This window comes from Xenopus laevis, chromosome 7L (assembly GCF_017654675.1).
Source record: "Xenopus laevis strain J_2021 chromosome 7L, Xenopus_laevis_v10.1, whole genome shotgun sequence".
NCBI classification, from domain to species: domain Eukaryota; kingdom Metazoa; phylum Chordata; class Amphibia; order Anura; family Pipidae; genus Xenopus; species Xenopus laevis.
In genome coordinates, this window is record NC_054383.1 from 53,635,825 (window position 1) to 53,653,368 (window position 17,544).

General features: G+C 37.8%; 1 protein-coding gene across 7 annotated transcripts in view; it reads right to left on the reverse strand.

Annotated features, from left to right (window-relative positions):
* Positions 1-17,544, reverse strand: part of anxa11.L (annexin A11 L homeolog) — a 77,862-nt gene that overhangs the window by 30,756 nt on the left and 29,562 nt on the right. For all 7 annotated transcript variants that reach the window (XR_005962401.1, XM_018240296.2, XM_018240295.2 and 4 more), the window contains 6 exons: positions 10,017-10,424; positions 9,594-9,678; positions 9,208-9,302; positions 8,312-8,425; positions 6,610-6,700; positions 4,137-4,216 (listed from right to left, as the gene is read on the reverse strand). Coding sequence is in view for 6 of the 7 variants with exons in the window: in XM_018240296.2 (XP_018095785.1) it covers positions 4,137-4,216; positions 6,610-6,700; positions 8,312-8,425; positions 9,208-9,302; positions 9,594-9,678; positions 10,017-10,424 (873 nt within the window). In the remaining variant the exon portion in view is untranslated. The remainder of the gene's footprint in view (positions 1-4,136; positions 4,217-6,609; positions 6,701-8,311; positions 8,426-9,207; positions 9,303-9,593; positions 9,679-10,016; positions 10,425-17,544) is intronic.

Below are 17,544 nucleotides of genomic sequence, written 5' to 3' on the forward strand. Positions count from 1 at the left end.
ATTTGGTATAGCCAGTAATCAGTATTGAGCAGTTACATGAATTCAAATTAGCAAAATTAAAAGGGTACCCAAATTTTTGCACAGGCAGTTTTTCATTGCTTCACTAAAAATCTTTGTTAAAAAAACACCCCTGGGAGTTTCTTTCCTGGGAAATGAAAGACATACCACTGATATCTATTTTGTTCCCAAACTTTTTCATAGGACTGTAATCAGATTTATGTTTTCTCAGAATTGCTTCTCTCTTGGCTCTGCCTTACTGCCAATAGCACAGATAAAGTCACAGAGATTTCTGTTCATTGCCCATGTTTTAGTAATCTAACTTGCTTGTCTGGGATCAATGGAGTGTTCATTGGCCATTTCTACAGTGATTATACTGCAGCAGCTAGGGTTAATATGCTAATTATCTATTTTTTGTAGTACCGGTAAACTGTCAGATCTGCGTTTAATATACTGATTATCCATTTAATTCTGGCATGACTGAATTATGTTTTGTTAAATGGGTGTGGTATTTGTGGCCAAAAGTGGGCATGGTTTCACAAAAAAAATCAGGGGTATAGGGTCCACCAGTTAGCTCTTTGCCCAGGGCCCACCAAGGCTTAAACCTGCCCTGGTTATAATTATAAAAATCTGAACAAAAATGCAGCTGTGAATCAATTTGACCATCAAATGTCCAATGCCAAAAATGAAAAAAAGGCAGTTCAACTTTAGCACCATTAAAAACAAAAAACACTTCTCTTCAATCCTATGGGATTTTTAGAATTGTATTAATCAAATGGTAAACTCTAACTTTCACTCAATGATAAATAAGATTATAAAAATCTCTTTTATTCTTAAACTCTTAAATGTTGCCCTAAGCATTGTTAATCAGCCAAAGCTGAAATTAATTCAAAAATTTAAATAAGCTTGTGGTACCAGTATCCACTGCGCTCTGTGTATATAGTTTTTCTTGTGCTAGTACAGACTCACTATTTAACGTGCTTAAGGTACAGTATCAGTACAGACTTCTTCTCGCTATATAATATACTTGCTAACAATGTTTCCTCTAATTTCTTCTCTATTTTGCTCTCATTTTAAACTTGTGTGCACATTTTTAAAATCAATTTGCACAGGTCAGAATGGATGCAAAAATATCAGCCCCTGTTTTCAGCCCATAAAAGAGTATATATAATTCAGACTTCTGATACACGACATTTCCCCCATAATAACTTGAACAATGAGACGTGTACATATAACTATAGTTATTTTGTATATGTCCCTTCCAGGTTCAAAATATAGATGGGATAAGCAAAACAATTTTGTCCCACCAACCTCTATGTTATAGACCACAAAGACCAGTCCTGGCACATATATGCACTCTTGTACCCTGAAGTTGAGGTGTAAAAGTTTATTAAGGCTTATCATCAAGATAAAAAAAATTAACTCTTTTAGATCTTTTTCAAGTTAGATAGAACTTCATAGAAAGGTGTGTCCAATCATGACAAAGGGTATTTAAGGTGGACAATTGCAAGTTGTGCTTCTGTTTGACTCTCTGAAGAGTAACAGCATGGGATCCTCAAAGCAACTCTCTAAAGATCTGAAAACAAAGATTGTTCAGCATCATGGTTTAGGGGAAGGCTACAAAAAGCTATCTCAGAGGTTTAAACTGTCAGTTTCAACTGTAAGGAATGTAATCAGGAAATGGAAGGCCACAGGCACAGTTGCTGCAAAACCCAGGTCTGGCAGGCCAAGAAAAATACAGAAGCGGCATATGTGGAACATTGTGAGAATGGTTACAGACAACCCAAAGATCACCTCCAAAGACCTGCAAGAACATCTTGCTGCAAATGGTGTATCTGTACTTCGTTCTACAATTCAGCACAGTTTGCACAAAGAACATCTGTATGGCAGGGTGATGAGAAAGAAGCCCTTGCTGCACTACATCAAACACAAACAGAGTCGCTTGTTGTATGAAAAAGCTCATTTAGACAAGCCAAAGTCATTTTAGAACAAAGTGCTTTGAACTGATGAGACAAAAATGTAGTTATTTGGTCATAACAATCAGTGCTTTGCATGGCAGAAGAAGAACACCACATTCCAAGAAAAACACCTGCTACCTACTGTCAAATTTGGTGGAGGTTCCATCATGCTGTGGGGTTGTATGGCTAGTTCAGGGACTGGGGCCCTTGTTAAAGTCGAGGGTCTGATGAATTCAACCCAATATCAACAAATTCTTCAGGATAATATTCATGCATTAATCACAAAGTTGAAGTTACGCAGGGGTTGGATATTCCAACAAGACAATGACCGTAAAAATACTTTGAAATCTACAAATAAGAAGTATAATATTCTGGAATGGCCATCACAGTTCTCCAAATTGAATATCATCATCGAAAATCTATGGAATGTTTTGAAGCAGGCTGTCCATGCTCGGCAGCCATCAAATTTAACTGAACTGGAGAGATTTTGTATGGACGAATGGTCAAAAATAGCGCCATCCATAATCCAGACACTCATCAAAGGCTATAGGAGGCGTCTAGAGGCTGTTACATTTGCAAAAGGAGGCTTAACTAAGTATTAATGTAAAATCTCTGTGGGGTGCCCAAATGTATGTACCTGTCTAATTTTGTTATGATGCATATTGCATATTTTCTGTTAATCCAATACACTTTATGTCACTGCTGAAATATTACTGTTTCCATAAGGCATGTTATATATTAAAAGGAAGTTGCTACATTGAAAGCTCAGCCAATGAAAAACAAAACTCCAAGGAATTAAAAGGATATACAAGATATACAATAAAGATATTGCGGGAAAAAACATGGCAAACAAGCATGTGACGAAAAAGCAAGTGTGCATATCATTAAAATAAATAAACATAAGAATGTGTATAGCCTAGGTGAGGTACATGAAATATCCTTAAAACGATCTTCTAATCGTTCTAGCAAAAATACACAATCAATTAACATTTGGCGATGTTGCCAAGAGTGGGTAATAAAACTCTTGGAAATAAAACAATGTAGCAAGTGGACACACTTTGCGACAAAGTGTAACATTTTCTAACATGTTTTTCACAATTTGACATATGATACGCTGAGACTCCAAAATTACAGACAATTTGACACACGATACGTATGCCCCCGACCAGGTTTCACCTGCCAATAGCAGTGAGCTGGTATTGCAATAGTAAAAAAGTTTCAGGCGTATTTTTATTTTTTATCTTGATTTATTTTTATTTTTCAGTTTTTGGTTCAACTTTACATAAAGATGTGTTTACTCTTTAACTTGACATCCGAATTAACTTGGTTTCCATACATCAGCAATGGGAGTGTAAATGGTTAATAACCCCACAGTATAACCTTCTGGCGTATAGGATCAGGTAGATTTGAAGTGAAATTGTGTCTCTTCCCTATTTTTTTTTCTTTATTGTTATATTTACAGGAAATGTTACACACTCTGAGCTTTGTGACAAAGTGTGTCCACTTGTTACATTGTTTTATTTCCAAGAGTTGCCAAGAGTTTTATTTCCCACTCTTGGCAACATTGCCACATGTTAATTGATTGTGTCCTTCCCTTTGTAAATCTTTTTGTTTGTTTGTTGCTTTTTCATCACATACTTATTTGCCACGTTTTTTTACCACCATATCTTATATTTATTCTGATGTTTGTGTTTCCGGGACACTTTGAAAAAGGCTGGCCGAAACGTCAGTTGTTCATCTTAATAAAATAACTCTTTTTCATCACAAGTCCTGTGAGTGCGGCTACTTTAAAAAAATAAATAAATATATATATATATATATATATATATATATATATATATATATACACATACATATAAAGCATGGATTAGTACAAAAATTCTCAAGATATGGTGCAGCAGATTAGGGTGAATGCTTCTTTTTATTCCTAGGTGTGATACCAATACCAAGCATGAATTCTAATTAGAGTGATATTTGGCATGACTACTGATTTCGATTGATGCCCTACACATATTTACAATCATGGAAGCTGCATAATACAACATTATTGCTATACATCTGTACTCAATGAAGTAATAAGGGCCTGATCAAATCCTGGACCACAAAAGGGGCTTTGGGCCAATTATGAAAAACAGTGGACTACCGGCATACAAATTGAACAGTAAGAAGACCAAATCATACCTGAGTCAGTGAAACCAGTAGCCGTAGGAAGTGACCAGAAGTGTCGCTTTTAATTGCTTGTTCCAAAGTTTTCTTATATTCTACATGAAAAGCACAGCTCTATGATATACAATTAAAATACACAAATAACCTGTACAAATTATCCTTATAAACAATAATTAATGATGGTATAAAACATGTTTTTGTGTCATAAAAGAAATAATGTACCCCTATTTTAAATAAAAAGATACTAGAAGTCATACCAAAGTTCCATTATCTGTATAAAGTATTATGGAATCCCTTAGTGATTTTACAATAGGAGCTATATTATTTCCTATATAAATTGATATATGTATTTCTTCATTATCTATACCTGCCACTTCATCCACTTGGCCAGTCTGGCTCACTGGGACACCAGGAGAAATCCTGGTGGGCCCCAGTCCAAGTAGGCACACTGTCTATTCTGGGTGTGCATTGAATGAGGTAAGCGGCAGGGCACCATGTCTTTGTGGGCTTCTTCTGTTGAGGTTATGCATATGCAAGGGGGTGGGTTGAAGGCAGACCATATTGTCTTTATAGACCTGCTGCCCAACTGGAGTGTGTGGCGGCTTGTGGTGGAATTGATGGCAGGGCAGAGAGGTCCATCTCCTACAGGTGACTGCTAGTGCACACTGCAGCTCTCCAGTTTGCAGTTTCAGCAATGTTGTTTCCTAGCAACCATGAATTAATTTGAATAAGAGACTTGAATATTAATGAAAACCGATTGAATAGAAAGATGGCTAATAAAAAAGTAGTAATAACAATAGATTTGTAGAATTACAGAGCATTTTTTAGATGGGGTCAATGACCCCCATTTGATTAGATGTGAATGGGTGAATCTGACCCATTTCGCTTCGCCGAAAATTTGCAAAATGCCAAAAATTCACAGAAATGCATTGGGCGATGGGGGACAACATTTTTTGACACACTACAAATTATGGGAAAATTTTTGATGCACAAGTTTTTTCACCAATAAAAGTCTAAGTTTTAGCGGCGAAACTCAGCGAAATTTCGCTCATCACTATTGAAGAGTCAGTAGAAGAAGACATAATTAAAAAAAAAAATAATGAAGACCAACTGAAAAGGTGATTATAACTGGCCATTCTATAACATAGTAAAAGTTAACTTAAAGGTGAACCACCCCTTAAAGACAGAAAGAAAATTAGATCAAATTTATCATAATGAAAAATATTATTGGAGCAGCTAAGGCACAAATAAGATTAACAGGGTTCAGAAAGGCATCTGCCTAGGGTGCCAGAACACGAAGGGGCCAATTCATTAACTTCGAGTGAAGGAATAGAAGAAAAAAAAACTTCGAATTTCGAAGTGTTTTTTTGGCTACTTCGACCATCGAATGAGCTACTTCGACCTTCGAATCGAAGGATTCAAACTAAAAATCGTTCGACTATTCGACCATTCGATAGTCGAAGTACTGTCTCTTTAAGAAAAAACTTCGACCCCCTAGTTCGCCACCTAAAAGCTACCGAATCCAATGTTAGCCTATGGGGAAGGTCCCCATAGGCTTGCTAACTTTTTTTGGTCGAAGGATAATCCTTCGATCGTTGGATTAAAATCCTTCGAATCGTTCGATTCGAAGGATTTAATCGTTCGATCGAACGATTATTCCTTTGATCAAAGTATTTGCGTAAAATCCTTCGACTTCGATATTCGAAGTCGAAGGATTTTCATTCCCCAGTCGAATATCGAGGGTTAATTAACCCTCGATATTCGGCCCTTGATGAATTTGCCCCCTAGTTCCAGCACTGGTTGCTGGGTACCAGGAGTTTTCAGCAGAAGGTCACTGACCAGGGTGGTGGGCCCTCAAAATCAGGTTCTCCAGTGGGACACTACCCCAGCTAGTCATTGCAATTAGCCAAGCACACATTGTAGAGACATACAAATTTTTATTAAACTAGACTAAATTCAAACATGCTTAGAGCACTAAATTTTGACCATGTTTGCTATTTATTCAGTGTTATATATATTTAGAGGTTTCAGATATACTAGCAGGTTTGTAGTGCTCATAACTGACTTTTGGCTTGAGGGTCTCAGTGACTTCAAGGTTAATGGGATACGCAGACAAAGTTTCATAGCATATTGTTTTTGTGTTGTTTTGTGTTTGAGCCCCTCACTTCTAGTCCACACTTTAATTTATATGGAATTACTAAAGTCTGATTTTACTTATTGTATACTTTTATTTTCTTTCATGGATATGCTTATGGCTGGGTAATAGCAATCACAAAGCTCAAGATCGCCATACATTGCTTCCCAATGGCACTGCATGTAGACCAGAAACTTTTACAGAAACAGCTTACTGCTATCCTCTGTGTTTTGACTGACACCACCTGTTGTTACAAATGGCACTTATGCCATATTGACTAAAACAAATGTTTTAGTTACCCATGTGACAAATTTCAAGCAAATATCCCTCTTTTCCCACTGTTTCATGTTGTACCTGTTTTGTACACAGCACATATTTCATGTATTTCTGCATTGCTCCTGGAAGCCAGAATCTCAATGAGACATTCTTCATCTGTGCCAGCACCCTGTGTAAATAACATTTTAAGATGTAGTGAGGGACGTCAACATGATTATTGATTATACCAACAGCAGAAAAGGGAAAATACATACATATCTCAGAGTGAAAACTAACATTGCTTTTGGTTTTCATTTTTTTTTTGTATTAGGAATTACAGAAAAAATATTTGAAAGATGCTTTCTCACATGTAATTCAGGCATAAAGAGAGGCTGGGATTGTAAAAAGTAGAATGTCAGCACAGAATGAGAATGATAAACAGGGATAGGACTATTTCCAACTTGAAAGGATCATTTAAAGGTGAACTCGAGTGATTGTGTGTGAATATTTATTTTTATCAAATCAATGGTTATATCTAATTTTGTGTATATTTTTTTTTTGTGTATATTAATGAAATGGCTAAAAAACAGCCTTTACCCTCTACCCTTTGAGAAAGCTTTCCACTAAATGTTTCATCATTACTCCTGTAGCGTGAGTGAGGGGTAATGTTATGTAATACGAAAAGCATGCTGGCTCCTGTTTCGCCAACATCTCATTGCAAAGGTTTGACCCTCTACTATTTTGGGAAGGCTTTCCATTAGATGCAGGAACATTATTGGTGGGATTTGCTTACATGCCTAAGTAAGAGGTTGCCCACTAGTGATGGGAGATTCTGGATGACTTACATAAACTTTTCAAATTATCCCACAGGTGTTCAAATGGGTTGAAGTCAGAGCTCTGCACAGACAGTTAAGAACTTAAATCCGATCTTAGCAAACTAATTCTGTACCAACCTTACTTTGTCCATCCTGCTAAGTTTTTCTAAATTGTTACCATAAAGTAGGTAGCGCATAATGCTCAAAAATAGCATTGTATGATGTAATGGCATCTGTGTTGGCAATGATATTTGAGTATGGCTCAAATAGCCAATTCCAATAATAAAAAGGTGTCAACATACTTTTGGCCACATAGTCTTGCAGCCTGCTTTCAGCTGAACCCTTGAGATACCAGTATTAATGCCTATTTCCATGCAATAGCAGTTGCAAGATTAAGTCAATTATTTTGCTCTAAGTAGGCTATGAGCCAGAGACAACTTTTACACCAGGAGTGCCCATATTTTACTAATGCGAGGTCTACTTTTAGTGATGTTGTCCCATTATGATCTAAATCCATAAAATCATTGTTGGCATTCTATTCCATGTAAAAAATTACTTAAATATTGATTTATGAGAAAATGTATTACTATATTAATTTAACATAATAAATATCTGAATGAAAAGCATGAAATAGGAGGGTGATTTTGACAATCTGTTTGTTGACAGTGTCTTGAGATCCCGATCTACCTTTTGGACTCCCCTGTTTTACATGCTGTGTGCCAGGCAATACTAGATCAGACTATGCATTTGTCAAAGGTGGTTTAACGGTGCATTAAAGGTGTAATCAAACATATCATAATTATACACTATTCATCTATGCAGCAAAACTCCTTAACTCCCTGTGTTTTCTAAATGCAGTGCAATTCTAACACATTGCAATGCTAAAATTAAAACAAATATTTTCATAATTATGCAAGGTAACTCTTTCAGAAGTATGTGAATTAGATAGATGTCTCTCTGTGACAGATAAGTGGTTCAAGACAAACCTTAATTGCCTCATGTATTTCATGTGCATCGTAAAGAGTTGGAGACTTTATCATTGCCAGGATTGTCTTCTCGAAATTTCCAGAAAGCTCCGATTTTAAATCCTTTGTTAAATCCTATCAATTTAAAATGAAAAATGAGGAACACTTTGAACCAGCAAACCTTATGTGTTTCACAATGCAGATCACACAGTGGACATAGTTATTCTGAGGCCTGTACAAAATGCCTAATACTGTCTAAAACTAATAGCTGGTTAACTCCCTCAAACCTGGCTATGAGGTTTTTACTTTTGACACATTGGAGGTATGCAGTAACTTTCACAGTTTGCCATTGTCCAGTAACCCAAAGCAACCAATCAGTAATTATCTTTTATGGATATGCTGCACGTGTGGATTTTAGCACATAATAAACAAAAAAATTACTTTTTGGGGTGAAAAATGGCGACAGATCTTAATGAGCAGGAACTGATGATTAAACAAAAAGCACTCATTCTGGGAATGAAAGTAGTAGATATTGCTGGCATGCTCAAGTGAACATGAATAGTTTGGTTCCTCAGTCAGCTCACAGTTTATAGATTTCTAAATGTGATAAACCAGGGATTGTTCTTCCCTAAAATTTCTGTGCAGCATAATGTTATATTAGTGGTACATGCTGTACTCTATAACAATTAAATATAACCATTATCATAACTAGTATATATTTTCAATTAGTGTGAGTGAAAAGGTACTTGGTCAGCACAAACGTTTGTTCACTTGGCTTCAGCAAAGATTTAAGAAAATAAATAAGGAAGATCCACTCTTGTGCAAATGACAGATGTTAATAAACACAGTATGATTTACATAAGCAGCACTTAGTCCATTCCAATTAGAAATTTGCTTCTGACCCTGCAAATACTTACCTTTCCATAGGCGGTTTTGAAAGAGAGGCTGATCTGTTGTCTTTGTTTGTTAGAACGACTCCCCAGACACTCAATAATGGCCTGCTCATCAGTTCCTGATTAGTAAGGAAGTATAACATAGTACATAACTAGTTTACTTATTCACAAATCTACATATATATATATTTGATAGGGAACCATGATGATACAAATGAAGAATGGGACAAACATACAGAGATCCAATGGTGTTTAAACATTTTGTATTTGATATTATGAACTGTGCTGACCCCCTGTTAATGAAACAAATGTATTTCTCCAATTAAAACATTGAAGCAAATTACATTTTAAATGCCATTCTTTTGCCATAAATTCTAATTAATGTTTGCATTTCCTTAAATGTGTCTTACCAAAGCCTTTCATGGCCTTCCTAAGAACCTCAGCATCTCTTAGCGCATCAAAGTTTGGAGCATCTGTGATGGTTCCTCGTTTCACCTGAAGCAATTAAGTATTAAAAGGAAAGTTATGAAAAAAATGAGACAGGAAAATTATTGATTCCTGACCTCAGGAAGCCAGTTAGACTTCAACGGCAGATGAAGTGGGATTACAGAGAACAACAGTTACTAAAACATATTGAATACGCTATTCATTTATATTAATTATATACATATAATTGTATATATAACATTATGTAATTCTACACTAAAACAATTATAGCAAATACTAAAGAAAGGTATATTTATCATGATTGCCTGATATATATTTACCTGAATACAACTCATTAGACATAAATGTGGAAACATTTTCAATACAAATTAGATGCCATCTATTACCTTTCCAAATGAAGGTGTGACAGTAGGTGTTGTTGAAGGTGGCATACCAGGAGATGAGTAAGAGGGCCCTGATTGATTCATTGCTGGGCATTGAGGATAACTTGGTGTAGGCTGCTGTCCAGGGTATGTCATTGGGGGTTGTCCAGGCATAGGCATCTGGGGGTGGCTGGGTGTTGGAATGGGTTGGCCTGGCAGAGGTGCTGCTGGGTATCCTATGTTATACCCAGGCATTCCTGGCTGTTGGCCTCCTCCTGGATAATGATACATGCCATAGGAAGGAGCCTGAGCTTGCCCAGGCATTGATGGTGCTCCATATCCACCTGGAGGTGCTGGGTAGCCTCCACCTGGAGGGTACATCCCCTGTTGTTGGCCCATTCCTCCAAAACCAGATGGCGGAAACCCTGAAGTCTGCAACAAATAAGGTTTTTATTTTTTTTTAAAAAAATGATTCATGCTGTTAAGGTGACGTGAATTTAATTTTTAATGGTTAGAGGTAAAAGCATAAATTAAAAAGCAAAATTTCACCTTTAAGTTAATTTTTAGCATGTTATATAGAATGCCCTATTCTTAGCAACTTTTCTAGTTGTCTTAATTTTTTATCACTTCTGAATTAATTGCCTTCCTATTCTGCCTCTTTCCAGATTTCAAATGGGTGTAACTGTCTTAGAATTTGTCGTCATCATGCTAAAATTTACTTTAACCCTTTGCCTGCCAAGCACGTACATGGTACGTTCTTTAGCAGCTGAGCTTTCTCTCTGCTTCGGCAGCTTTTGCCGCCTCCGCAGAGAGTGGGGAGAGAAGACAGCCCCCTAGGCAACGAGGCTGGGGGGCTGTCAAGACGATTGTCGCATATCCGACTTCAAAGTAGCAGACGCATCGCATGGAGTGTCTGCTACTACACTGACCTGCTTCCTGCCTGCAGAGCCGCCCAAGCACTTCCTGCTGTTCAACAACTCTGCAGACATGCTGCCAGGACTCCTCCAGAGATGACAGCAATCCTCCTGCTCCAAAAACGGTAAGTGCACGTTTTTTTACACACTTACCTGCACTTACACATACTTACAGTACATTTATACACTTACACACACATTTTAGTAAAGATTGGTATTTTTATTTTTTTATTTTTTATCTTAGCACACTTGGTCCCTTTTGTACAGTTATTTACACGTATTTAAATGTATTTGCACACTTTTATTAGTGCACAAATATGTATACACAAACCAGTGGGGTTTTTTTTACGTATTCATTGTACTGTTATCTTTTGGGTTTTTTGCTTAAAAACGTGTTATTTTGGCAGCGTGACTATTGGATAATCGATTTTGGCCACTAATTACACTGTCGGAACAATTATTTTGTTATTGCATTGATTTACGCTATTTTTGTGGTTTTATTGCAATTTTATCCCTGCATTATTGTTCCTTATGTATTTTTAGTATAGTTTTGCTGTTTGGTGCTTTGGTATGGAAAGATAGATTTTACTTACATGTGCTTTCCAAAAATATATGGGTTTCTGGGGGTCTTCTTACAGTTTGGGGGTCTTACAGCACATAATGCATAGTTGGGGCTCTCTTTTCTGCAGCTAAGTTGGCTAGCGTGAAAATTCATATGCACGTTTTTCATTTGGAGTCCGTACACGGCACATACTTTGGTAAATCTATGCATATTGGGCATCAAACTATTCATTAGACCTCTGATGTCCATATTTAGAGTGATTTTTCTTTGTACGTAGAACATTGTGTGTGATAAATGTGGCAAACTGCAAAATTTTTAGGTGATTTTAGAAATTCCTAAAAACCATGTAAATGTGTTTTAGTACCTGAAAAGACAGACCATATGGGTGTCATCGTTTTGGGGCCCCTATATGACATGTGCTTGGGTACACCTATACATATTGGACATCAAACTGTTCAGAGGACCCTAGGCTTTCATATTTGGGGTGAGTTCTCTTGATATCTAAAAGTATGTGAGACATACAATGCTGCAGGTTAGAAAACTTGAGGTGATTTTTGGAAATGTCACCAAAATTACCAAATTTAGGAATGGTTTGTGGCTTGATACTTTGGAGTACAAAGACATGCATACCCAATTTGGATTCGGGGGAATGTGTACTTTCCGAAAATATGTGGTTTTTGGGGTGAACTTACTTTCTTCTACCTTTGCCCCCCCCAAAACGATGTTATTGTGTTGATTTTGCAGTACCTGAAATGACAGACCATATAGGGGTCATCATTTTGGGGCCCCTATATGCCACATGCTTGGGTACACCTATACATATTGGGCATCAAACTGTTCAGAGGACCCCAGGCTTTCATATTTGGGGTGATTTCTCTTGATACCTAAAAGTATGTGGGAAATACAATGCTGCAGGGTGGAAATTTTGAGGTGATTTTTGGAAATGTCACCAAAATCACCAAATTTAGGAATGGTTTGAGGCTTGATACTTTGGAGTACAAAGACATGCATACCCAATATGGATTAGTGGGGAATGTGTGCTTTCCAAAAATATATGGTTTTCTGGGGTGAACTTACTTTTTTCTACCTTTGCCCCCCCCCCCAAAACAATGTAAATGTGTTCATTTTGCAGTACCTGAAATGACAGACCATATGGGCGTCTTCCTTTTGGGGCCCCTATATGCCACGTGCTTTGGTACACCTAAACATATTGGACATCAAACTGTTCAGAGGACCCTAGGCGTTCATATTTAGGGTGATTTCTCTTGATATCTAAAAGTATGTGAGACATACAATGCTGCAGGGTGGAAATTTTGAGGTGATTTTTGGAAATGTCACCAAAATCACCAAATTTAGGAATGGTCTGCGGCTTGATACTTTGGAGTAGAAAGACATGCATACCCAATTTGGATTCGGGGGAATGTGTATTTTCCGAAAATATGTGGTTTTTGGGGTGAACTTACTTTCTTCTACCTTTGCTCCCCCCCCCCCAAACGATGTTAATGTATTGATTTTGCAGTACCTGAAATGACAGACCATATGGGGGTCATAATTTTGGGGCCCCTATATGCCACATGCTTGGGTACAGCTATACATATTGGGCATCAAACTGTTCAGAGGACCCTAGGCTTTCATATTTGGGGTGATTTCTCTTGATACATAAAAGTATGTGGGAAATACAATGCTGCAGGGTGGAAATTTTGAGGTGATTTTTGGAAATGTCACCAAAATCACCAAATTTAGGAATGGTGTGCGGCTTGATACTTTGGAGTACAAAGACATGCATACCCAATATGGATTCGTGGGGAATGTGTGCTTTCCAAAAATATATGGTTTTCTGGGGTGAACTTACTTTTTTCTAACTTTGCCCCCCCCCAAAACGATGTAAATGTGTTAATTTTGCAGTACCTGAAATGACAGACCATATGGGGGTCTTCCTTTTGGGGCCCCTATATGCCACGTGCTTTGGTACACCTATACATATTGGACATCAAACTGTTCAGAGGACCCTAGGCGTTCATATTTGGGGTGATTTCTCTTGATATCTAAAAGTATGTGAGACATACAATGCTGCAGGTTGGAAATTTTGAGGTGATTTTTGGAAATGTCACCAAAATCACCAAATTTAAGAATGGTCTGCAGCTTGGTACTTTGGAGTACAAAGACATGCATACCCAATTTGGATTCGTGAGAATGTGTACTTTCCGAAAATATATGGTTTACTCGGGTGAACTTACTTTCTTCTACCTTTGCCCCCCCCCCCCAAAACAATGTAAATGTGTTGATTTTGCAGTACCTGAAATGACAGACCATATGGGGGTCATCATTTTGGGGCCCCGATATGCCACATTCTTGGGTACACCTATACATATTGGGCATCAAACTGTTCAGAGGACCCTAGGCTTTCATATTTGGGGTGATTTCTCTTGATACATAAAAGTATGTGGGAAATACAATGCTGCAGGGTGGAAATTTTGAGGTGATTTTTGGAAATGTCACCAAAATCACCAAATTTAGGAATGGTGTGCGGCTTGATACTTTGGAGTACAAAGACATGCATACCCAATATGGATTCGTGGGGAATGTGTGCTTTCCAAAAATATATGGTTTTCTGGGGTGAACTTACTTTTTTCTACCTTTGCCCCCCCCCCCCAAAACTATGTAAATGTGTTGATTTTGCAGTACCTGAAATGACAGACCATATGGAGGTCTTGATTTTGGGGCCCCTATATGCCACGTGCTTCGGTACACCTATACATATTGGGCATCAAACTGTTCAGAGGACCCTAGGCGTTCATATTTGGGGTGATTTCTCTTGATACCTAAAAGTATGTGGGACATACAATGCTGCAGGGTGGAAATTTTGAGGTGATTTTTGGAAATGTCACCAAAATCACCAAATTTAGGAATGGTTTGCAGCTTGATACTTTGGAGTACAAAGACATGCATACCTAATTTGGATTCGGGGGAATGTGTACTTCCCGAAAATATATGGTTTTCTGGGGTGAACTTACTTTCTTCTACCTTTGCCCCCCCCCCCCAAAACAATGTAAATGTGTTGATTTTGCAGTACCTGAAATGACAGACCATATGGGGGTCATCATTTTGGGGCCCCTATATGCCACATTCTTGGGTACACCTATACATATTGGGCATCAAACTGTTCAGAGGACCCTAGGCGTTCATATTTGGGGTGATTTCTCTTGATACCTAAAAGTATGTGGGAAATACGATGCTGCAGGGTGGAAAATTTGAGGTAATTTTTGGAAATGTCACCAAAATCACCAAATTTAGGAATGGTTTGCGGCTTGGTACTTTGGAGTACAAAGACATGCATACCCAATTTGGATTTGTGGGAATGTGTACTTTCCGAAAATATATGGTTTTCTGGGGGTGAACTTACTTTCTTCTACCTTTGCCCCCCCCCCCCAAAACAATGTAAATGTGTTGATTTTGCAGTACCTGAAATGACAGACCATATGGGGGTCATCATTTTGGGGCCCCGATATGCCACATTCTTGGGTACACCTATACATATTGGGCATCAAACTGTTCAGAGGACCCTAGGTGTTCATATTTGGGGTGATTTCTCTTGATACCTAAAAGTATGTGGGAAATACGATGCTGCAGGGTGGAAAATTTGAGGTGATTTTTGGAAATGTCACCAAAATCACCAAATTTAGGAATGGTTTGTGGCTTGGTACTTTGGAGTACAAAGACATGCATACCCAATTTGGATTTGTGGGAATGTGTACTTTCCGAAAATATATGGTTTTCTGGGGGTGAACTTACTTTTTTCTACCTTTGCCCCCCCAAAACTATGTAAATGTGTTAATTTTGCAGTACCTGAAATGACAGACCATATGGGGGTCTTAATTTTGTGGCCTCTATATGCCACGTGCTTGGGTACACCTATACATATTGGGCATCAAACTGTTCAGAGGACCCTAGGCGTTCATATTTGGGGTGATTTCTCTCGATACCTAAAAGTATGTGGGAAATACGATGCTGCAGGGTGGAAAATTTGAGGTGATTTTTGGAAATGTCACCAAAATCACCAAATTTAGGAATGGTTTGCGGCTTGGTACTTTGGAGTACAAAGACATGCATACCCAATTTGGATTTGTGGAAATATGTACTTTCCGAAAATATATGGTTTTCTGGGGTGAACTTACTTTTTTCTACCTTTGCCCCCAACTATGTAAATGTGTTGATTTTGCAGTACCTGAAATGATAGACCATACGGGGGTCTTACTTTTGGGGCCCCTATGTTCCACGTGCTTGGGTACACCTATACATATTGGGCATCAAACTGTTCAGAGGACCCTTGGCGTTCATATTTGGGGTGATTTCTCCTGATACCTAAAAGTATGTGGGGCATACAATGCTGCAGGGTGGACATTTTGAAGTGATTTTTGGAAATGTCACCAAAATCACCAAATTTAGCAATGGTTTGCGGCTTGATACTTTGGAGTACAAAGACATTCATACCCAATTTGGATTCGGGGGAATGTGTACTTTCCGAAAATATATGGTTTTCTGGAGTGAACTTACTTTTTTCTACCTTTGCCCCCCCCAAAACGATGTAAATGTGTTGATTTTGCAGTACCTGAAATGACAGACCATATGGGGGGTCTTCCTTTTGGGGCCCCTATATGCCACTTGCTTGGGTACACCTTTACATATTGGACATCAAACTGTTCAGAGGACCCTAGGCTTTCATATTTGGGGTGATTTCTCTTGATACCTAAAAATATGTGTGAAATACGATGCTGCAGGATGGAAAATTTGAGGTGATTTTTGGAAATGTCACCAAAATTGCCAAATTTAGGAACGTTTTGCAGCTTGGTGCTTTGGAGTACAAAGACATGCATACCCGATTTGGGAGAATGTGTTCTTTCCGAAAATATATGGTTTTCTGGGGTGAATGTACTTTTTTCTACCTTTGCCGCCCCCCAAAACTATGTAAATGTGTTGATTTTGCAGCACCTGAAATGACAGACCATATATGCAACGTGCTTGGGTACACCTATACATATTGGGCATCAAACTGTTCAGAGGACCCCAGGCTTTCATATTTGGGGTGGTTTATCTTGATACTCAATAGTATGTGGGACATACGATGCTGCATGGTGGACGTTTTGAGGTAGTGGAGGAAGTTTTAAAGCTTGGTGCTTTGGAGTAGAAAGACATGCATACCCAATTTGGATTCGGGGGAATGTGTACTTTCCGAAAATATATGGTTTTCTGGGGTGAACATACTTTCTTCTAACATTGCCCCCCCCCCAATCTATGTAAATGTGTTGATTTTGCAGTATCTGGAATTACAGAACTGATAGCTCAAATGGGGTATCTACATTTTAAGGCCCCTATATACCACATGTTTAGGTAATCCTATACATGTTGGGCATCAAACTGGTCAGTGGACCCCAGGCTTTCATATTTGATATCATCATTGATACCTAATGATGTGTGGGAGATATGATGCTGTAGAGTGGAAGCTTTGAGGTAATTTTTCAAAAAATTCACCAATTTCTATAAAACATTATAACTTTAGGAAACAATTGCAACTTGGTAGTTTGGAGTACAATGATATACTTACCCATTTTGATTCACCAGAATCTGTTCTTTCTAATAATAGGTAGTTTTCTAGGGTAAACCTACTGTTAGTGGAATCTTTGAAATCAGAAGTATGCCGTTTTGGGAGCGGTGCTTTGGAAATTTGGTAGTGTACTGCTTAGAGATTTTGATCTATACAAGTGAGAAATCTCCATAAAACTATATATATATTTGGTATTGCCACATTCAGGAGACATAGACCTTTCCAAATCGGCTGTGTACTCGAACATAAAATAAATGATGTTTCTGATATATATGTGATTGTGCTTTGTGAAACATGATTTATTTCATTTTATTAGACACTTAGAAGCCTATATTTTTTTTACAGAAGTAGAATTACATCAAAATTCTTGCATATTTTGAAACTTCAGGTAGTCCTGAAAAAAAACAATACATATTGTTTTACTGGGTAAACTAAAAGACAGCCCCAGGAAAGGTCCTTAAAGTGAAAGAGTAC